This window comes from Octopus sinensis, linkage group LG15 (assembly GCF_006345805.1).
Source record: "Octopus sinensis linkage group LG15, ASM634580v1, whole genome shotgun sequence".
Classification (NCBI taxonomy): domain Eukaryota; kingdom Metazoa; phylum Mollusca; class Cephalopoda; order Octopoda; family Octopodidae; genus Octopus; species Octopus sinensis.
In genome coordinates, this window is record NC_043011.1 from 33,126,713 (window position 1) to 33,151,591 (window position 24,879).

General features: G+C 37.1%; 1 protein-coding gene across 1 annotated transcript; it reads left to right on the plus strand.

The window, feature by feature from the left end:
• The first annotated feature begins 1,874 nt into the window (after positions 1 to 1,874).
• LOC115219811 (dephospho-CoA kinase domain-containing protein) lies at positions 1,875 to 21,902 on the plus strand. Its single transcript, XM_029790086.2, has 4 exons — positions 1,875 to 2,410; positions 9,770 to 9,973; positions 17,286 to 17,373; positions 21,268 to 21,902. The coding sequence occupies exons 1-4, from the start codon at positions 2,299 to 2,301 to the stop codon at positions 21,551 to 21,553; spliced, it is 690 nt and encodes a 229-aa protein (XP_029645946.1). The 5' UTR covers positions 1,875 to 2,298; the 3' UTR covers positions 21,554 to 21,902.
• The last annotated feature ends 2,977 nt before the right edge of the window (positions 21,903 to 24,879 follow it).

The window sequence follows — 24,879 nt, forward strand, 5'->3', positions numbered from 1 at the left end:
CTTTCCGTATAAATATTCATTCATAATTAATTCATAGTTAAAATGTAATATTATGGTGTTAACCGATAGTCTAGTGGCATACCTTCACAACTGTGCACCGCCGACTTTGTTCCTCCATAACTTTCAGAAAAATTTTTATCTTTTAATGAAACTGTCTCCGAATACTTTTCAGATGGTGTAGATTACTATTATATCGGAATTTGTTTTGAAAAAAGTTTATCGGGGGTGGGAGAGGAGTTTCGGGTAATTCCCAGAAGTCTCCTTAGTTTCCTCTAACTTTAAAAACTGGATATTTTTAGTGGAATTTTCTACATCTATCTCACTGTAGCTGAAAAATGTTTCGGTCGCATTACAACCTCTTCAGCGAAACATAATACGGAAAGACTTCCGTCCCCACCCATTTTCTCCCAAATTTCTTTATTTTTGTAATTTTTTTTGCCCCAAATCCCGGTTTTCGGATAGGGAGGTTCCAGAAAATTGTCATAAATCGTCGTATATAGGATCCCGTATGGATATATATATATATATATATATATATATATATATATATATATATATATATATAATATATATATATATATACATATATATATATACATATATATACATATATATATATATATATATATATATATACATATATATATATACATATATATATATATAATATATATATATATATATATATATATATATATATATATATATATATATATATATATACATATATATATGTGTGTGTGTGTGTATGTTTGTGTGTCTGTGTTTGTTCCCCCAACATCGCTTGACAACCGATGGTGGTGTGTTTACGTTCCCGTCACTTAGCGGTTCGGCAAAACAACCGATAGAATAAGTACTAGGCTTACAAAGAATAAGTCCTGGGTCGATTTGCTCGACAAAAGGCGGAGCTCCAGCATGGCCACAGTCAAATGACTGAAACAAGTTAAGAGTAGAGTGTATCAAGTCAAACGAAAGAAGATAAGGGAAAAACGGCACATTGATATGAAATTAACAAAACTTGACTAAATAATAAATGAAAAAAAAATCAACATAATTAATAAACTCACCATGCAATTATAGAGAAGAAATTATTGAAATTAAATATTACTCATTTTACCCCATTTTAGACATCAATTTTTTTTTAAACTTGAAAATGATCAAATTAAACATTAATATGGGGAAAAAAATTGGCCTAGAATCCAACAGAGAAAAGAATAATGATTGTTAAAAAAACTAAAACTTTGTAACCTCAATATAAATCGGATCAAAGCTGAGGAAAAATTTTTTGAAAACAAGGAGCTGCCATCTGACTATGTCTTGAACAATCTCAACTTCAACAACAACAACTATGCTGACCAAGTTTTGCTTCCGAAGACGATGCAGCAGTACAAAATAACGATGTAATGCTTATAATACTTTAACCATTAGCATAGCTCACAGATTTCTCGTTAACTATTTTAAATTCTCAAAGGCTTAAGATGGACCAGTGTAGACGCGAACCAGCCAACCTAAGTGCATGCGAGCGTCTGTTTCGTTTTATGTTTGCAAAACTATGCACGTTTACGTGCATGCATTCCTTAACAGTCTGTACACTCTGTGAAGTTCTAGATCTCAAATCGCACGGTCGAATATTTCGGCTGGTTGGATTAATCGATCGATCCTCATAATATATCATATTATATTATGTTCTTCTGATGAGCTAAGATAGCTCTTTATTATCGTTTTTTATTGATTATGTTTTGAATCATTTTATTTCATCTTCATTTCACATCTACTGTTTTTTATTATTACCTTTTTAATATTTCAAAATTTTTTTAAAATTCTTTGAACAGTCTTTTTAAAATTTACGAATTTATTCCATTCATTCATTTTTATTTCTCTGTTGTTTTATCCTTCAAAGTTTTCTCATGAAGCTTTATTAGTTTCGAATTTTTACTCGGGTACACATCTAGATCATCACCGGAAAATTTTCGTTTTTTTTTTCTACCCTACCTTTCTAGGACTTCGTTCTGTAAACCTTTCTTCCTTATTTAACAACTTTTACACTTTAACACAAAATATTTCACTAAAAATACCAAAGAAGACCAAACAATACAGAAGAAATTCTTAAAACAAGGAAAACAAGCTGAAAAACCTATAGTATCATCACCTCTACTTTCTCATTTCAAACAAACGGCGGTCTGAGAGAGAGAGAGAAGAAAAAAGTTCGATTGAAATTGCATTTTCGTTTTACCCCAAACTATCTACTGTAACTTTCCTTGTTCACCTTACTCGTGGGTTTATAAGAACACTGCAACCATGTATATTGTAGGCTTAACAGGTGGTATAGCCTCAGGAAAGACTACTGTCATGGATATGTTAAAGAATCTTCGTTGTAATGTCATAGACGCTGAAGAAATTGCCAACCAAAGTAAGTCCTCCACCCTAAACTATACACCTTCCAACAACTGTTGTCAACACCCACATATATTTCTTTTCATAAATTACTTTCTCTTTGATATAAAAGATTTATTTTACGAGTGACTGTTTAAAGATATTCATTATTATTATTATTAACACTACTTTCTAAGTTCAAATGCTGCTGAGGTCAGCTTTGACATTCGCCCTTTCAGGGTCGATAAAATAAGTATTAGTTGAGTACTTTGGTCAGTGTAATTGACTTCTCTCTCCTCTTAAAATTGCTGGCCCTTAGAAAAAACTATTATTTTATTATTAACATTATTGCATCATCACCGAAGACGGTTTTGTCAGTTAATTCCTTCCGAACCTTTTACCTTTAATGAAGTTTAAAAAAAAAAAGTACTAATAATACTAAACCCTCGAAACCTTTTATTTATTGTTGGACTATGAAGATATCGGAGGATACTTTTTATTATATTTCATAGTGAGTCAATGTATTTGAATCTATTTTTATGACCATAGCAATAGGCACAAACACAGTTATATTAAAAGTTCTGTTCATTCCACTGGGATAACATCTCATGGTGCTGAAAGGACTAAATACAAAAAAAAATCGCCGTCATTTCATGCTATTTTGACAACTGGTATTGTTTCGAATAAAGGAACAGCTATAGCTCTGGGTTTGTTCTCGTCGGCAACCTATGATCAAAGGCGTCATGGCCTTGACCATCACATCTTTTCGTGTGTACCTCAGGGGTTACGTTTTACTTAATGCGTGTGAATTGAGATTTGGCTGCTATTTCTAGCAGGTCGAGCGATCGTGTAGAGACTTTTTAAAAAGAAAACAGTACCAAAAAATGTACTATTTTTGATATAAACCCACATGACAAGAACTAATCACTGTTTTAATCGATTTCTTGTTTGATTGGTTATTTAATCTTAGGTCAGCCATGGTCAAGTGACTGATCATTTAGAGGCCCACCCTCGATGTCTCATACTATATATTAAATTGGTAACACTACAGCCCTTTTTCAATTGTTCACTAGAAAGATATTTCAAATGATAGCAATATTCATATCATAATTTTCTAATGATTTAGTTGTCTTTGATATAGAACAACCTTCCTTTCGGATTAGCATTTTCGCCCTCTCTCTTAATGAATTTCTCTTAATCTCACAGCAATTCCCCAACTCCTTAGTTCATCATTCTAATATTTCTTTTCACAAGTCATATGTCCCCTCATTTATAATAGCATGGAAATGAGTGCGTGACATCCAAATGTTTCCAGTCCATTAAAAATGAGGTGGAACTAATATGTATATTCCGTCTGTTTTGGGTTTATTCAAGAAACTTTCCTAGTGCAAGGAGTTTTATTTAGCTTTACATTCTAACTCAGAAATACAGTATTATTTTTCTTAATGGTGATAATAATGGTTACTGTTATTTTTATCGAAAATACTTCATAAAATTAAACTAAACTGCCTTCAGTTAGTTTTGAAAATCTTTGTCATTCGGGTGTGTACCTTACTGACTCAGCCCTTGCGTTTGTTTTGGGTTTCAGGGTTCAAAAGGTCAAATTTTTCATGCTATCTAGTTTATTTGTTGACAAAACCTGATTGCTGTCATTTTTTAAAAATTATTTTGTATGTCTGTTGAAACATCGTAAATGGAGAGTAAACCCAAGTAAATAAATATGAAAACGAAAGCTAAAATAATGTTCGGTGAAAATAGGATTGGCGTGTTAATTTTTCAAATAGTGTATATTTTTAAATGTTTCATTTTATACGATCGCCTGTTAAAGCTGCATAGTTTTTTTTTTTTAGTTGTTTATCGATGTAATTTCAAATCATTCCTCAATGTTTATTACGTTTATATTAATTCTTCACATTCTCTTCAACACTATCTTTTGACTTTGGATTTCTTTTTCAATCAAATCTTGAACCGTTAAATTCTACAAGACATTATGACCTTCACCTTTTGCCATTGAGTCACGTGGATTGACATTCAATCTACTAGAAATAGCAGTCAATTCAACTCTCAAATTATACCCTACCATGCAAAAAAAAAAACAACAAAAAAACATGGAAGGACACACTGGGTAATGTTGTCCATAGTACGCTATCTGCCAAAAAAAAACCAAAAAAACCTGATGATGATGACAATGCTTTGATCATAAGGTTTGATTAGTCAGCGCCGACTTAAAATTACAGACAATCCTTCTGTTTGATGTTTTGTTAAAATGGTACAATTAACGAGAATTGGGCATTATTTCAATTACTTTTTTTCCACTGCTTTGTTTCAAATCTAAAGCATTTTATTATTTATTTTTAATTACTGTTGCCATTCATTGAATTGTTTTTGTGTAGCCCGAGGTCAGCTCTGACCAAGCAGAGCCATATTGAAAAGCCTTCCAGTTGTGACCATCTAGCATATCAATGACTACATATAATTTCCAGTGCGTCCTATATATTTTTTATGATGGTAGAGTGTGATCTAAGGGAGACTTGGGTGCTATTGCTAGCTACTAGAATGACTGCATAAACGCCTTCTTTGTAGGTTTGTTTCAAGGTCAGCTTGATAATATAAACCTGTGATCAAATGCACTTCAGCTGTGATCATCCCATCTTTATAGGCGTTTTCTTTCAGACGACATGAGCCATTATTGTTCTTCAGATATGTTTTGCATAGAGCTTGCACTAGTGGACCCTCATAGTCTGTTGGCCGGTAAACGTCCTGCAGTGCAAATTGTACGAAAATTTTGGCATCTTTCGACGGATCTTTTTGGTTTGAACAGCAGTTTTTTTAAATAATTTCCACGTAACTAAACACTTTTAAACTTCGTATACTGGTAGAAAGTGTTTATAAAACATCTTTTTCTCTTGGCTTTATTGAGAAAATTCTATAGTTTGTAAGATATTTGTTGTTTTTCTTCTTTAATTTCTGCAATTTCAACCAATCAATGACGTCTATTGAGGTGAAAACATTGTGCCGTATGAATATGCCCCTCGTTTAAGAAACAGATTGGGTTTATTTACATTTCTGAAGAAAAAAAGATACCCTTCCCCCTAACCCTAAAACAGATTGAAATGCAATAGATCGATACTAGGGTCATAATTATGGGTGACAATTTCATATGACACCGCTAGAAAAAACTGCCGTTCAAACCGAAAAGATCCGACTTGGGTGCTATTGCTAGCTACTCGAATGACTGCATAGACGCCTTTTTTGTAGGTATGTTTCAAGGTCAGCCTCATAATATAAACCTGTGATCAAATGCACTTTAGCTGTGATCATCCCATCTTTATAGACATTTTCTTTCAGACGACATGAGCCATTATTGTTCTTCAGATATGTTTTGCATAGAGCTTGCACTAGTGGACCCTCATGGTCTGTTGGCCGGTAAACATTGTCCTGCAGTGCAAATTGTACGAAAATTTTGGCATCTTTCGACGGATCTTTTCAGTTTGAACAGCAGTTTTTTAAAATAATTTCAACGTAACTAAACACTTTTAAACTTTGTATACTGGTAGAATGTGTTTATAAAACATCTTTTTCTTTTGGTTTTATAGAGAAAATTCTATAGTTTGTAAGATATTTGTTGTTTTTTTTCTTCAATTTCTGCAATTTCAACCAATCAATGACGTCTATTGAGGTGAAAACATTCTGTGCCGTATGAATATGTCCCTTGTTTCTGAAGAAAAAAAGATACCCTTTCCCCCATCCTTAACCCTAACACTAAAACAGAATGAAATGCAATAGATCGATACTAGGGTCATAATTATGGGTGACAATTTCATATGACACTGCTAGAAAAAACTGCCGTTCAAACCGAAATGATCCAATTTTAGCACCTTTCGACAGTTTTATTCAGACAGTATTGATGCTTTGTTTCCTCATATTATCCATGCAGTCACCACACGAAACTTGGGGTAGCTGTAACCACTTAACCAAGTAACGATGCTTTACTACTTACTGAGGATGTGTTCTTTGCTGTCAGCCTTGGTTCTTCTTTCACATTATATCCATGATGATGCATTCTCTGCTTCCCCCTGGAGTTTGCAAATCACTGCTCTACTCACCTTTGTAAGTCTAATGCAAACCATATTGTTTAATGTGGGTCTAGTTACAAATTGTCATCTCATTTCTACAGGTAGCACCATGAGCTATCATCCTCGTGCCCCATACAGCTACTGAAGTCCTTCATATTTTAGGCCCTTCTTTTTATGTGCCTACTCCATGTTGCCTTTCCATGGCACTATCAGCTCAACACACAAGACTACTTTTTTTTATTAAATCAGACTATACCACAATGTCAGAGTATTCTCTCAGAGAGAGAATCTCATCGTTTCCAGTTGAGATAATAACCCCCTGAAATTTTACCACTGCTTTGGGAATATCCATCTCCACAGTAAATTAGGTCTCATAGCTATCAACTATTTATAGAAAACCTTCCAAACATTTAAGCCTTTATTTCATGGGTATCCCTGCTGTTAATTACTCCTATGCACAGTTTTTCTTCTCAGTCAACCTGCCTATGATTCTGCTGCATCTCTTGTACACCCACAGTATACATTTGATAGGGAGTAATACTTTTTATCGCTTATTCAGTATAGCTTTATCTCTGATATAAGTAGAGTCTTGTCTTCTTTCCAGCTTAAAACTTTTGTCATTGCTTTGTTTACTTTGAGACTTTTTAGTTCTAGGTTTTGCTTCTTCATTTGGAATTTCTTTTTCAATTCTTTGACAAATTCAGCTCCAAGAACCAGGTCATCAGCATATAGATGTTCTTATAGATGACCAAGCATAAACTCCTCTCTTATGGCTTAGAAATAAACAAGAGAGGGCTGAGAACTTGGCCTTGATTGACTCCTATCAGCATTCGTTTTGAACTCATTGCTAACTCTCATTTTGCTGACAGCATCTTTGTGGATGACTTGATTGGCTCTCAAGACATTCATGTACACCTTTTCTTAGTGACTACCAAACCACAAAGTCTGGTACCCAATCAAAAGCCTTCTCCATATCAATATATTCTAAATATAGTGTGTTTACTCTTAACCACAAACTTCTTCAATTGTCTCTCTAGGAAGAGAGTACTGGTAGTGCTCTGAACATTAATCCAAACTGCATCTCACCTAAGCTACTTTTCTTCCTAATTTGTTGTGCTATAGCTATTTGTATTTTCATAACCTGGTCCAATAATTTGATGCTTCTACAGTTGTTAATAATAAGGTTTCTCCTCTCTGATTGATTATGTGAGCGACTAGCTTGTGATGTACTTCACTGGATATTTTCTATATCTTAGTAGTGATCTCTGGTTAGCCAACTACTTTACTTACTTTCATAGCCTTAATCACACGTTCAAAAATACAGCTGTTACTTCAGTAGCTGGTCTGTTTGTCTGTGTCTACATGGGATAAATTTGCTCACTTCCATGTGCATTCTCCACATTCAGCAACCTTTCCTAGTAACATAGTAAAATTTCCATACTTCTTTCTTCTTGGGATCTGTGAAAGCAAGTGCATCACCATCATTCTATTCACACTTTTCACTTTTCCTCAGTGACATAATCCTAGTTAAACTGTATCTAAAATAAAGATGAGACAGCCACAACTGGAATGCCTTTGATCATTGAGCCTGCTAACTCTCTTAGGGATGATCTGAGGTTAGACAATGACAACAACACTGTCTTTGAATCATGAATAATACATTTGTTGGGGATCACATTTAGTTATTTGACTGACAAACTGCATACCATGAATCTGTCTGATCAGAGCTGGCTTGGGGCTACACAGCAACATCATCATTTTATTTGATGGTTTGCTCATTCAGGATTGACCAAAATATATACCACAGAATAACGTTTACACTAATTGCTTTTAAATTTCCTTTATACATCTCTTGAATATCTATTATATAAAATCCGTTCTGTGTGTGTCTTCCAGGATCTCAGGCATCCTCGATCCGATTGTGCTCAAATTTGGTATGTAGATACCAATGGTATCAGGGCATGTATAAGTCTTGAAAAAATTACAAAATCAATTCCAGGTGAGAATGTGATTGATAAAGCCGTGGGAACGTGCATTTGTACTTGCAAGTACATCAGCTGTTGAGATCAATTCTACGTGTATGTGAGAAAAATGCATGTGCAGTTTGCACAAAAAAAGCCGGCTGGCTTGAAATAATGCCACAAAATGCAGTATATTTAAGAGACCAAAAAAGTAAGATGCAAAAGAGATATTTTCTTCAAACTTGGCATGAAGAAAGGAAAGACTATTTCTTTTTGCCTTAACTTCATTTAACAAAACCAAAAATTTTATTGAAATAAAGACATGCTTAATTATTTTTTAATGAAAAGAAAACACTGATTGCTTTTTATTCAGCAGCTATGATTCAGCACCATCCATTGGACGGGCGGCGGGTGTTTTGCTCGTCTCTCATAAATTGTGTATCTTTACACAACACTCTGTCTTGCTTACAAGACAATAGAATATTGCATGACACGACAATTCAGTGCATAGACAATTCAGCACAGGGCATCTTATTGACCTTGGGTACTATGCGTAGCTTTAATACTGAGATTGAAAGGCAGGAGCGAATTATGCCTACCTAATCTACAAAAAAATTTAATGTTTTACATTTTATGCATAGTAATCAGCGTAACCTTCATAATTTTATTGAATTAGGTGCATATTTTGCCAGAAAAGGAAAAATATTGCTATCAATCAATTTTATTCAGGGTAGGCACTGCCTACCTTGCCTACCCAGGCAGCACATCCCTGGTTTTGTATGGGTGTGTGTATATATGTTTGTTTTTTGCTGGTGTTTGTTTCATGTATATGTGTGCTTTTTACTTATTTATAGTTAATCTATTCTATGACTGCTGTGTTGGTAGGTTGCATGTCCATGTGTTTTAGATACATGACAAACACCAATATAATGTAATAATAAATTACATTTATTACATGCACTGAATTGTTGATACTCCAGAATATTGAACTGTCCAACCCTTTTTTCTTAATCCTTTAATTGTGGAATTAAATTTTATTGTTATTCTGATAATGATGTTAAACATCTGCCAAAAATAATAAAATTGATATTTTCTGCAAATCGTGTTACCTCTATAAGCTTGGTCATTTATCATCATCATTATTTAATGTCTGTTTTCCATGCTGGCATGGGTTGAAAGGTTAGACAGGAGCTGTTTTATATCCTGGTGTCAATGCTAAAGACTGAGCTATTTTAACTGGATTATTTCAAGCAATTTATTTACTTATGTAATTATTAAATAATCAAATTTCACCGATTTCTTTTTAATATTTTTCTTTTTGTCATTTGAAAATCTATTTTTTTCTGTTTCAATATTTAGTTCTGAAACCTGGAGGAGCTGGATGGAAAAAAATCAAGAAATATTTTGGACCTGAAGCCTTTCTTGATAATGGTGAACTTAATCGCAGGTACATTGCCAACCTTACATTTAGTAAACCTGAAAAAAATCAGCTCTTTATCATGTTGATCCAGCCCCTGATCCGGAGTCATATAATGTGGAAAGTCGTAAGGTTGTTTATCTGTGGTAAGTACTCTTGTTTTCTTTGTACTATTTAGTTTAGTACTTCTTTCAGCTTTACATTCTGTGTTCAAATGCAACCGAGGTTGACTTTACCTTTCAGATGTCAATAAAACAATTGCCAGTCAACTACTGAAGTCAATGTTATTCTTGTGCCCCTTCCCCAAGAAATTGTTGGCTTTATGTCAAAATTAGAAAGAATATACTTAGTTTAACACCAGGTCAGTGGATTGGTAGTATTGTTACAGCATCAGAAAAAATACCTTGCAGTAATTATTCCAGTTCATTACAGGGTCAGCTTTGCATTTCATTCTTTCAGGGTTGATAAATTAAATTCCAGTCAAGTTACTGGGTCAACTTAATGATTTGATTGGCTAACTATTTCTCCCAAAAGTTCAGGGTTCGTACTTGTGTTTGAAGCAATTATTTGGGTTAGTACCTATTTTATTAGGGTTTAAGACATTTTGGCATATCTGTTTTGGTGCTGCTTATTTGGCATCTCTGATTCGATGCTGACCTATCTGACATCAGACATTTATTACTCTTTACTCTTTTACTTGTTTCAGTCATTTGACTGCGGCTATACTGGAGCACCGCCTTAGTCGAGCAACTCGACCCCGGGACTTATTCTTTGTAAGCCCAGTACTTATTCTATCGGTCTCGTTTGCCGAACCGCTAAGTGACGGGGACGTAAACATACCAGCATCGGTTGTCAAGCAATGCTAGGGGGACAAACACAGACACACAAATACACACACACACACACATATATATACGACAGGCTTCTTTCAGTTTCCGTCTTCCAAATCCACTCACAAGGCATTGGTCGGCCCGGGGCTATATCAGAAGACACTTGCCCAAGATGCCATGCTGTGAGACTGAACCCGGAACCATGTGGTTGGTTAGCAAGCTACTTACCATACAGCCACTCCTGCGCCTTCTTATTTTAATATTTTTCTTATGCTCTCTGTTTACATGTGCAAATGTATTTCCCTTTGTATATGAAGAGAGGGAAAATATTTATGTCAGGTGTGTTCAATAATTTAATTATGCTATCTCTCTATCTCTCCCTCCCTCTGTCTCTAAGTGTATATTTCTACATCATCGTCATCATCATCATCGTTTAACGTCCGCTTTCCATGCTAGCATGGGTTGGACAATTTGACTGAGGACTGGAGAACCAGATGGCTGCACTAGGCTCCAATCTGATCTGGCAGAGTTTCTACAGCTGGATGCCCTTCCTAACGCCAACCACTCTGAGAGTGTAGTGGGTGCTTTTACGTGCCATTGGCATGAGGGCCAGACAGGCAGTACTGGCAGCGGCCACGCTCAAATGATGCTTTTTACACGCCACCTGTATAAGAGCCAGTCCAGTGGCACTGGCAACCACCTTGCTCGAATGTTTTTTCATGTGGCACCGGCACAAGTGCCAGTAAGGTTATGCTGGTAGCGATCATGCTCGAATGGTACTTTTTACGTGCAGTGTGCATATGTGTGTTTGCCTTCAGTGCCTATTAGTACTGTTCCAAAACCAATTTCAGTGTCCAGTCAGCTGTTCCAAACCACCAGCATCTAAACAGCAACACCCAGTTGTCTGGTTTTGATTTTATTAGCTATTTTCACTGTCTTCTACAGATACAGGCGTGTCAAAGTGGTTGGCATTAGGAAGGGCATCCAGCCATAGAAACCATGCCACAAGAAACAATCGGACTCTGGACAGCTCCCTGCTAGCCAGCTCCATGTCAAACCGTCCAACCCATGCCTGCATGGAAAGCAGGCATCAAACGTGATGATGATGACATGATGATGATAATGGTTTTAAGGGACTGAAACCATTGTGCTCATCAGTTGTCTTTGTGTGGTGACACAGCCAGCATTATAGCATAGGATCTGGTTCAGTGTTACATCTTGACAGATTCTTACTTGTGCATTACAGCACATGTGATGGGAGCTAAAACACAAAACAAGTGTGCCCTATATCTTTAGAATTGGATGTACTGAATATGAATAATGTTTGTGCATGTAAAATGTTCCAGGTTTTACTTTTGTCTTCATCTGTTGTTGTGGCAGCAAGCTGACAGAATCATTACACGAAATGTCTTGGGGTAGTTCTTCCAAATTTTTACATTCTGAGTTCAGTTCCTGTGGGGTCAAAGGCTGCATGCAAGCTATCATAATCATTAGGATGTTGTACAAAATACCTTGGAGTATTTCTTCACCTATGGGATTAATTTTGTCTTTCATCCCTCTGGGTTTCATGTCAAAATGAAGTATTGGGATTATTGATATCAAGTACTGTGATTTTTAATATCAACTAACCCTTCCCTCCAAATTTGCTGGCCTTGTGCTTAAATCAAAAACCATTTTTCTATGATTATTAAAAATAAAATACCTGTCAAGTACTGGAGATGACGGTATTAACTCACTCTCTTCTCTCAGAATTGCTCATCTTTTGCTTAAACTGGAGACTATTACTATTACTTTGTCATGTAGTGTAGATGAAAAATGCATGGGAGTATTTAGTTAGCAGTCAAGTCACAACAAGGACCTCAGACAGGTAATACTTTCCTTAAAATGTGTGCAGTTCCTAATGAAACTGATTGTTGTATGACACTAATTTTGCAAAGTATTCCCAACCTCTTTAAAAATTCTCTTGAAGTTTCAGTAGAATTGACCCTATTATTGTACAAGGCAGCAACCTGGCAGAATCATTAACATGCTGGGCAAAATGCTAAGCAGTATTTCATCCATCATCATCAGGTTCTGAGTTCAAATTCTGCAGAGGTCAGCTTCGCCTTTCATCCTTTCAGGGTCGATAAAATAAGTACCAATCATGTATTGATGTTGATGTAATTGACTACCCCCACCCCCAAATTTCAGGCTTTGTGCCTATAGTAGAAAGGATTATTATTATTATTGAGTGAGAGAGCAGTGCATGCCATCAAAGTGACACTGGGGTAAAATATACGAAGCTCAGTATACCCATCATGACTACCTGTCTGATAAGGGTACACCGGGCACATGCATCACAACCATATGTGCGCAACATGGTGATCTCATATCAAGATAAACAGCTCATGACCTTGCAGGTCATGTCGCAGTTAGAATTTTCTTCTGGTCGAGTAACCCATCCCGCTTAAAAGGTCCCTGAATAAGGATTGTTTAAGGATGTTGAATGAAACACCCATGTTTCCAGGGGTGAATTATTCAAACCCCAAAGAATCCTTCTCGACACATGGCTATGATGCTCCCCCACTACTTCTGCTCGTGATCAGAGATGCACATAACGTCAGCCACTAAGGGACATGCTCAACTGGTTAGGGTCAAACAGCTGACAAGCAAATCTGTGGTATTGAGCAGAATATTTGCTGTAGCCCATCTTTTATACCAAGACAAAACAATGTACATGATAACACTTCCAATCAGTTAAGATCAGAAGTCACGAGAACCACTGCCTGGTACTGCATCAGGGCATTATTATTATTATTATTATTATTATTATTATTATTATTATTATTATCATCATCATCATCATTGCAAGGGTGGTGGACTGGCCAAATCATTAGAGCATTGGAAAAAATAATTTTGCAGTGTTTGTTTCAATTACTTAGATACTGAGCTCAAATCCTGCTGAAGTCAACTTTGCCTTTCATTCTGCCGGTGGGTGGTGTTCGATAAAATGAAAGTACCAGTCGAGTACTGGAATCAAAGTTATCAACTATAGCACCTCCTTTCAAATTCCTAAACCTTGTACCTAAATCTGAAACCATCATCATCACATAAAAGTGGACCCATGATGGTGACAAGTAAAAGACAGTACACTCTGTGAAGTGGTTGGCATTAGGAAGGGCATCCAGCTGTAAAAACCATACCAAAGCAGAAAATTGGAGCCTGCTGCAGCTCTCCAGCTTACCAGCTCCAGTCAATCTGTCTAACCTATACCAGTAAGGAAAACAGACTTTAAATCATGATGATGATGATGATCTATTTTTTATGTTCTGAGTTCAAATGCCGCCAAGGTCAACTTTGTGTTTCATCCCTTCATGGTTGATGAAAAAGTACCAGCTGAGCACTGAGGTCAAGGAACTCGCATTGAGGGCTGGGAAGAAGATGCAGTCTTCAGAAGTGGTACCATCAGGCGGTGTACACTGTGAATCCTAATCAGCTGGAGTGCTTCTTTCAGCATCTACTGCTGCACACTGTCAGAGGTCCTACATTATTCACAGGCCTTCGAAGACACACTGGGGGAGTCTGCATGACCTACACAGAAGCCTACGCCAAACATGGACTATTGGAAGATGATGCTCACTAGGACCAGACTTTGGAGAAGTCAGCAGAGCACCAAGTCAGCTGTGCCAGATATTTTCTATCATGTTGATGACATGTGGCTTGGGTGAACCTCTCCAGCTTTGGGTGACCCACAAAAGCAGCATGGCAGAAGACATCCTAGGAAGGATTCAAAGGCAAACCTCATTCAATAATGCCATTTACAGTGAGGTATTACTTGACCTGCACACTCGTGCAAGCTATGGGAGGTTAAGGCATTGCCACATTTGGTCTGCCTCAACTGGAGCAGGCAGTAATCTCGCAATTGAGTACCTGGGAGAAATCAGCTATGACACCGAGGAAATGATGGCGTATGTAGCTGATAATGAACACAATCTGATGGAGGACCAACTGGGTGTTTATAAGACCATTATTTCGAGCATTGAAAGTGAAAGAGGAAGTCTTTTCTTTTTGGATGCTCCAGCTGGAAGTAGCAAGACATTTGTCATCAACTTTTTTTCTGGCTAAACTGCACCAAATGAAACGCATTGCCATGGCAGTGGCATCAGGTGGAATAGCTGCAACTCTGCTAAGTGGTGGCTGCACAGCTCATTCCTGTTTCAAACTCCCTTTGGACCTGTCCAAGAAAGAGAAGGCAAACTGCTGCATCAGTCGTGGTTCTATAAAAGGCAAACTTCTGGGTGAATGCAGGTTGATCATCGGGGATGAGGCGACAATGAGCCATAAGGTTTCCTTTGAAGCTTTTGACATGGCCCCTCAGGATCTGAGACACATCATTAGGCTCATGGGAAGTGCCACAGTCTTGCATGCAAGAGACTTTAGACAAACCCTTCTTGTGGTTCCAAAGGGGACAAGAGCTGACGAGGTAAATGTCAGCATAAAGTCCTACCTAGGGAGCAGTGTGCAAAAGCTGAGACTTGCAACCAACATGAGAGTGCAGCTCAGTGGTGATGATGCATATAGAACCTTTTCAAAGCAACAGATGGACATGGGTAATGGCACTTAGGTTGGCAAGAAGGATGGCTGGGTAAAGTTGCTTTTTGGACATATGGTATCTGATTTAAAGGAACTAATAAATAAGGTGTTACTTAACCCGAGAAATCAGTTTACAGATCACAGCTGGCTGAAAATCCGTGCCATTTTAGCTCCAAAGAATGGGGCAGTTGATGATTTGAACATTAAACTTCAGGTGAGCATCACATCTACAATTCCATTGACATTGTACTTAACATTGATGAAGCTGTGAATTATCCTGTTGAATTCTTAAATAGTCTAACACCACCCGGCCTGCCACCTCACAACTTGTACCTCTAGATTGGGCACCAGTGTTACTTCTTTGAAACCTTGATCCACCAAAGTTTTGCAATGGCACACTACTTATAATAAAGAATTTTAATTTTGTTTAATTTTGATTAATTTTTTGGGGTTGTTTGGACTTCTTTTTCTTTTACCCAAAAGAATTAGTCATTTAACTCAGTGATTCGCAAAGTGACAAATACCTCTCCCACCCTGTCTTTTATCTTTTACATGTTCTAGTCATTGACTGTGGCCATGCTGGGGCACCACCTTGAAGGGTTTAATAAAAAAATAAATGCGCCCTTTTAAAGCCTAGCCAGGCTCATGGGCCCGGTTTCTATGGCGTATGTGTTCCCCAGCTGGACGGGACGCCAGTCCATCGCAGCGTTACTCATTTTTGCCAGCTGAGTGGACTGGAGCAACGTGAAATGAAGTGTTTTGCTCAAGAACACAATGCATCGCCCGGTCCAGGAATCGAAACCACAATCTTCCGGTCATGGTGCTGACACCCTAACCACTAAGCCACGCGCCTCCACACCTTGAAGGGTTTAGTCAAACAAATTAACACGAGTACATTTTTTAAAAAATCTGGTACTTATTCTGAACTATAAAGGTTTCTTTTGCTGAACTGCTAAGCTTTGGGAATGTATACAAACCAACACTGGCTGTCGAGTGGTAGGAGAAGACTGACACAATGTTTATCCATTGGAGCAATGAGGATTGTTCAGTCATCCTAGGGAATGACTGATGCATGACGGTTTTATTTCAAGGGTTGCACACTGTCAACCTCATTATCTCATCCATGACCATCTTCAATCCAGCGGCAAGACCAGGTCATGATGACTGGGGATGGAGATGGATGCAGTGGATGAGCATAATGTCTTACTGCTGTCTGCCCTCAACAATGTATAGCTGCAGCACCTTATTTTTCATTGAACCATAAAGGTGTCTTATGGATCCAGGTACATAAGCTCTAATATACTAATTGACCCATAGCTGGGACCCTGGCAAGTGCTATTACACTGGGTTAGAGTAGAGCTGAGAACAATAGTGGGTAAGTGGTGGTTTCTCACTCCTCAAAACCCTGGAGCTCCTGAAGCAGAGTCCCACTACCTGATGCAGTTTAAAGGTCATACCCAAGACACACACACACACACACACACACATGGACTTCCACACAGACTCCATCGATTGGCCTGGGGCTATTGTAGAAGACACTTGCCCAAGGTGATGTGCAGTGGGACCAAACCTGAAAACATGTTGCTAAGTGAAATTCTTAACCACATAGCCATACCTGCATCTATATTCTTTATTCTTTTACCTGTTTCAGTCATTTGACTGTTGCCATGCTGGAGCACTGCCTTGAGGGGGTTTTAGTTGAACAAATGTACCCCAGGGCTTAGCCTAGTGCTTATTCTATCAGTCTCCTTAGGGATGTAAATACACCAACACCAAATGTCAAGCAGTGATGGTGGGGACAAACACAGGCACAAAGACACACACATAGATATATGCGTATATATACAACGGGCTTCTTTTGATTTCCGTCTTTGTAATCAACTCATGATGTTTTGGCTCAAGGAGCCATGCAGTGAGACTGAACCCAGAACCATGTCATTGCTAAGCGAGCTTCTTAACCACAAGGCCATACCTGCACCTGTATGTTACTTTTGTAATATTTCTTCCATTCTTTCTGCAATCTAACAATTTCTTTGAATGTCTCCTTTCATTCCAGGCCATCAATTTGTTATAATTAACATTCCATTGTTATATGAAAGTAAGATGATGATGTCCTACATGAAATACACAATTGTCGTTAACTGGTAAGGCAACCCATATTTTGATTTCCCTCTTTGCAATTTAATAATGTCCTTCATTGTTTTGGGGTTTTTACAGTATTTTTCTCAATGTTGATGTAAATGGGAATTATCATTATCACTTAACATCCCTTTTTGTCTTCCTTTTCATTTTCCTTTTGTTTCCCTTTTTGCTTTCCCATTTACATGCTGGCACAGGTTGGAATGTTCAATATGAAGAGATATTTCAGAGGGCTATACTAAGTTGTAATGTCTGCTTCAATAGGGTTTTAACAGTTGGATGCCCTTCCTAATGCCAACCACTTTACAGAGTGTACTGGGTGCTTTTTATGCGGCACCAGCACTGGTATGGTCATCAAATGCCCACAAGACAAATCCCTTCAATAGAGTAGGGTATAGAATTGAAGGATAAGAAACTTAGGTAGGCCAACAAGAGCTGGTGTCTAGCTGAAGGTTATGTTTGGAAATTTTAGGTACAAATGGAACATACATTTTCAGTTAGATTTCTGTATCCCTTTAGCATTTGGATTAGCCATATCTGGCTCAAATATTCTACATGTTTATGATCGAACCAGCCAGATCTGTCTTCTCATATGTATCATACAATGGCATTCTAAAAGTAAACAATCACATCTTCCTCTTACATCTGTTTTCTATGCTGGCATGGGTTGGAATGTTTGACTGAAAACTGGTAAGCTGGAGAGCTGTACCAGGTTCCAATCTGATTTGGCATGGTTTCTACAGCTGGGTACTCTTCCTTCCACCAACCACTCCAAGAGTTTAGTGGGTGCTTTTTACATACCACCAGCAAGGGTACCAGTTATGTAGCACTGGCATCAGACATGACTATGATCTCACTTGGCTTGACAGATCTTCTCAAGCATGGTATATCACTAAAGGTCACTGCCTCTGTGAGGCCCAACATTCGGAGGGTGTTTTTCTATGTGCCACCACTACGGGTGCCAGTTACACGACACTGGCATTGGCCATGACCCTAATCTCACTGGACTTGACAGGTCTTCTCAAACGCAGTGTGTCACCATCAGCCTTAGTCACTTGTAGATCTCGGTCGTAGAAATTTTGAAGCTAGGAGATAAAACCTGAATAATTCAAAAGAATGTGACTCAATAAGCTTTATATTTGACATTTAATAATGCTAAGGGGTTCTACAGTAAACATCTTAACACTTTTGTTACCATATTTCAGTTGAAATGCACTACCTTTGTTTTTGATAATTTTGAAAATGAGGTAGAATTTAATAAACTAACTTTGTCATTACTAAGCTAGTGTTTGGGAGATAAATTAGCATGGAATTTTGATGGAAGATTTTAATTTTGATCACTTTAAAGCAAGAAGTTTGTATCATAGAATCTGGGACAGTCTTGGGAGAGATTGGTACCAAAATGGTTAAATAGCAGCAATTGTAGGGATTTGAGATTTCATTTTTGTGAATTTTGCCTTGTCTAAAAAGTATTTCTTTTTTTACATAACAGCAGGATATGCATTAAAGAAGGAACATTCACTATAATAATTACTAATTTAATGCAAACTCATCATTATCATCATCGTTTAACATCTGCTTTCCATGCTGGTATGGGTTGGACAGTTTGACATGGAGCTGGCTAGCAGGGAGCTGTCCAGACTCCAACTGTCTGTTGTGGCATGGTCTCTATAGCTGGATGCTCTTCCTAATGTAAAAAAGAAAAAAAAAATAATTATATAAAATAAGAAGAATCTTTCAAAATGCCTAAAATATATCTGAACAGTAAACACAGCAGTACAAGATAGTTCTTAGACTCAGGTCTGTTATAATCCTTGGTACTAATACACTATGACAACTGAGTTAATTTTCAGATATAAGCATTTGAGATTGTGTCACATGAGCACTTTCATCATTAAACAACATCAACAACTGTATAATTAATACATGTCAAAGGATTTTTTCATCTGAGCTTTAACTAACCATGTTAGTGTGTTTGAGTCTTTTAATGCATATTTGAGCCCAAATATTAGTATGCATTTGAGCCTAGCTGTTAGTATGCATTTGAGCCTAGCTGTTAGTATGCATTTGAACCTGGCTGTTAGTATGCATTTGAACCTGGCTGTTAGTGTGCATTTGAGCCCAGCTGTTAGTATGCATTTGTGCCTAGCTGTTAGTATGCATTTGTGCCTAGCTGTTAGTATGCATTTGAGCCTAGCTGTTAGTATGCATTTGAGCCTAGCTGTTAGTATGCATTTGAGCCTAGCTGTTAGTATGCATTTGAGCCTGGCTGTTAGTATGCATTTGAGCCTGACTGTTAGTATGCATTTGAACCTGGCTGTTAGTATGCATTTGAACCTGGCTGTTAGTGTGCATTTGAACCCAGCTGTTAGTATGCATTTGTGCCTAGCTGTTAGTATGCATTTGTGCCTAGCTGTTAGTATGCATTTGAGCCTAGCTGTTAGTATGCATTTGAGCCTAGCTGTTAGTATGCATTTGAGCCTGGCTGTTAGTATGCATTTGAACCTGGCTGTTAGTGTGCATTTGAACCTGGCTGTTAGTGTGCATTTGAGCCCAGCTGTTAGTATGCATTTGTGCCTAGCTGTTAGTATGCATTTGTGCCTAGCTGTTAGTATGCAATTGAGCCCAGCTGTTAGTATGCATTTGTGCCTAGCTGTTAATATGCATTTGAGCCTAGCTGTTAGTATGCATTTGAGCCTAGCTGTTAGTATGCATTTAAGCCTGGCTGTTAGTATGCATCTGAGCCTGGCTGTTAGTATGCATTTGAGCCCAGCTGTTAGTATGCATTTGAGCCCAGCTGTTAGTATGCATTTGAGCCCGGCTGTTAGTATGCATTTGAGTCTAGCTGTCAGTATGCATTTGAGCCCAGCTGTTAGTATGCATTTGAGCCTGGCTGTTAGTATGCATTTGAGCCTGGCTGTTAGTATGCATTTGAACCTGGCTGTTAGTGTGCATTTGAACCTGGCTGTTAGTATGCATTTGAACCTGGCTGTTAGTGTGCATTTGAGCCCAGCTGCTAGTATGCATTTGAGCCCAGCTCTTAGTATACATTTGAGCCCGGCTGTTAGTATGCATTTGAGCCTAGCTGTTAGTATGCATTTGAACCTGGCTGTTAGTGTGCATTTGAACCTGGCTGTTAGTGTGCATTTTAGCCCAGCTGTTAGTATGCATTTGTGCCTAGCTGTTAGTATGCATTTGTGCCTAGCTGTTAGTATGCATTTGAGCCCAGCTGTTAGTATGCATTTGTGCCTAGCTGTTAATATGCATTTGAGCCTAGCTGTTAGTATGCATTTGAGCCTAGCTGTTAGTATGCATTTGAGCCTGGCTGTTAGTATGCATTTGAGCCTGGCTGTTAGTATGCATTTGAGCCCAGCTGTTAGTATGCATTTGAGCCCAGCTTTTAGTATACATTTGAGCCCGGCTGTTAGTATGCATTTGAGCCTAGCTGTCAATATGCATTTGAGCCCAGCTGTTAGTATGCATTTGAGCCTGGCTGTTAGTATGCATTTGAGCCTGGCTGTTAGTATGCATTTGAACCTGGCTGTTAGTGTGCATTTGAACCTGGCTGTTAGTATGCATTTGAACCTGGCTGTTAGTGTGCATTTGAGCCCAGCTGTTAGTATGCATTTGAGCCCAGCTGTTAGTATACATTTGAGCCCGGCTGTTAGTATGCATTTGAGCCTAGCTGTTAGTATGCATTTGAGGCCAGCTGTTAGTATGCATTTGTGCCTAGCTGTCAATATGCAGGTTTGAGTTTGTGTTAGCATGTGCTTGGGTCCGTGTGTATATGTGTCTGTGTGTGCTTGTTTATGATTGGGTTTATTATTACTTCTGCCTGAATAAGTTACTGTCAGAAGTGGTTGCAGCATGTGTAACTCTATCTTCTCTAACCATTTCAGCACTGAAAACCAGCAGGTTGAACGGCTCCTGAAACTAGGTGAAATTACAGAAATGGAAGCCATGTCTTGGATTAAAATTCAGATGAACTTGTTCAAAAAAAGTGATCTAGCCACATTCATCGTTGACAATAGCAGCAGTCGTGAGTACACACAAGGACAAGTGGAGCGTATTGTCTGTCTGTTACGTGCCTCGAAAGCCCAGTGGAAGTCTCGTTCAATTTTCTTCCTTGGCTTTGTCTCCCTGTCTGTGGCAGCAGCTGCTGTTTACTACACTAAGTTTAAGTAACACTAATTCCAGCTGCTAGTCTTAGGGGAAAGGGCAGGGTCTGGGATTCTCATTGTTTGCGATGTGGAGCATCTAAAATTTTCTTCTTTTTTTTTTTCTTTTAGCAAAGTACCTGTTATTAGTTATTTTAATAATAGGTTTTGATGAAACCTAAGGTAGTGTTAAATAAAACTAACATTGTTTCCCTAATCTCTTTTTACCAATTAATTAATAAATTAACTACATTTCCAGAAGCATGTTTTGTTCTTGCTTCCTAGATTCTTTAAATATCGTAGCTTCTTGTGCAACAAAAATGAAACCTTCATAAATTAGGGTTTAAACTCACAGCTCTTAGAAATAAAAAACACAAGATCTTTTGTATGTGGGTGTAGGTGCTATGCTATTAAACATTAAATCCAGTCAGCCAGGAATACTGCTTTAATTGCTCTAAAACTGTAGTTCTGTTACTCGTTGCTGTTACATTAGACTGAGAGCAACTTCACATCATCTGTTAGTAAATGTTTTGGACAATTTTAAAACATTTAATCACTGCTGTGTTCTAGACATCACTATAACTTCAGTCTGCTGTCAGCTTCACACTAAGTAGTACGTCTGTTTTGTATAGTGTTTAATTTTTGATTTTTTCTTTTTCGGTTTTGAAATTTATATTGTTGGTTAAAAAAAAACAAAACAAACAATACGTATGTGAGTGGACTGTCTACTTGAATAATGTTATAAGGAAACAATTTATGTTTGATGTATTCATCAAATCCATGCTAGCATGGGAAAATAGCCGTAAAACAAATGAACAATTACAACACTAAATATTCTACAGCTATTTTAGAGAACAAGTTCTTCCATTTTGTACTCAAGAAGTACCATTTATTTATATTTTTTTTTTATCGTTTCTTTATTTTTTCTGTTGATATTTTTTTAGTGAATTTACATCTGTTGTATCATTTTTAACATTACAGATTGTATAATTCTCAGTTTGAAATGTTTTCTTTATTTAGTAGCGGTTGCAAACTTGATCTCATGTTGTTGATGAGAGGCCATAATCATTGACAGCCTCTCAGACATACAGGAATAATTTGCTTGTTAAGGCAATAATGTCCAGGATTTTGGCTTCTTGGAAGACAGGTTGTGAAATTTCCTGCATGTTTAACAGTCAGATGTAACTAATTTCTAGACATTTTTTTTACCTAATACTCAAACAGATCAACTTAGATTTGAATTTGGAATCTCAGAAAAGGAGACTCCTATAACTATTTACTGACTTTGGAAGCCAAAACTCTAAGAATGTGTAGGAGAGGATTACAAACCAGTGTCTTGTAATTATCTGTCTTTAACAAATTGATCTCTTCCACTTTTTACTGCAACTTTAGAGAGGCAATTTCCTGGTTATTCTGACATTTACACACAGTCATTTTAATATTGCTCCTCTTCCATTTAGGTGGGTTTTTTTGTGTTTTCAACAAGACTATTCCTCAATATATTTATTACCACTTTTAAGGCAGCAACCTGGCGGTATCGTTAGCACTCCAGGTGAAATGTATAGCGGCATTTCATCTGTCTTTACGTTCTTAGTTCAAGTTTCGCTGAGGTTAACTTTGTCTTTCATCCTTTCGGGGTCGATAAAATAAGTTCTAGTTGAGGACTGGGGTTAATGTAATCAACTTACCCACCTCCCCCGAAATTGCTGGCCTTGTGCCAAAATTTGAAACCAATGTATTATCACTTTTTCCTATTTAATGACCACCACAATATATTTATTTATTTATTTTTCTTAGTCTAATGCTAACTTAAATTCCAGTCAGACAATGAATTGAGCATTTAGACATGAACAGCAAACATTTTTTTTTTATTACTATCATGAGATCTTCCAAAGAACCTTAGTTGTTTTTTTTTTAATTTAATTTATTTTAATTTATGTATTTTTTTTTTTTACACAACTTGAGGTTTATGAAAACAAATATATTTATTTATAAAAATTGTGCCAACTTTTGTTCTTTTTGTAAAAAACAAAATATTTATATACATATATTTATACTTGTTATTTATGCATTTGTTATAGGCTGCTCCAACTGCAGTGTTTATCATTATTATTATTATTATTATATTGTGTTTGGAACTTTATAATTTATACAAACTGTTTTACATTCCAACCAAAGATGCAGATATCTGTTACTTTTAAATATTGTGTCATTGACTGGTAGTGTGTGTGTGTGTATATGTAAATGTACATGTTTGTATATGTATGCTTATGTGTTTATGCGTGTATGTAAATGTACGTGTATGCATGTATGTAAATGTGTGTATGCATGTATGTAAATGTGTGTAAATGTGTGTGTGCACGTGTAAATGTACGTATGTGTGCCCGTTTGTAAATGTACGTATGTGTGCATGTGTGTAAATGTACGTATGTGTGTAAATGTATGTATGTGTGCCCATGTGTAAATGTACATATGTGTGTAAATGTACATGTGCACGTGTGTAAATGTATGTGTGCACGTGTGTAAATGTATGTGTGCGTGTGTGTGTGAATGTATGTGTGTGCATGCGTGTGTATGTAAATGTACGTTCGTGTATGTACGTGTGTATATGTACATGTGCGTGTGTATGTGTGTATGTAGATGTGCGTGTGTATGTGTGTGTATGTAGATGTGCGTGTGTATGTGTGTGTATGTAGATGTGTGTGTGTATGTAGATGTGCGTGTGTATGTAGATGTACGTGTGTGTCTGTATGTAGATCTACGTGTATGCGTGTGTATATGTACGTATATGTGTGTGTATATGTACGTATATGTGTGTGTATGTATATGTACTTATATGTGTGTGTATGTAGATGTATGGTGTCTATATATGTGTGTATGTTTATGTATGTGTATACGTGTGTGCATATCTACATATGTCTATATATATATATATATATATATCTTTTGTCAAGCTCATTAGAAATGAGTGTAGGTTGCACAAAACAGGGAGAGACCTTTTGCTAGAATACACTTCACATTGAAAAATTGAAGTGTTGAATTCACTGAAGCTATTTCCAAATATTTCGACACTTTAAAATCATTTTTATTTAATTGTTAATTAATTGTTTGTTATCATGAGATTAAAGAAAACATGTTTGTTTGACAAATGTCTGTGTTTCTTTTTTTTTTTTTACCCCCTTTTTTCGTTTTAATTATTATTTTGTTTACTTACTCTTTTCAGTCACTGAACTGCAGTTATGCTTAAGCACCACCTTGTGGGGTCAGTTGAACAAATCAACTCTCTCCAACTCAGTTTTGTTTACTCAGCTGCTAACTTAAGATGTAAACAAACCAACATTTGTTGTGAAGTGA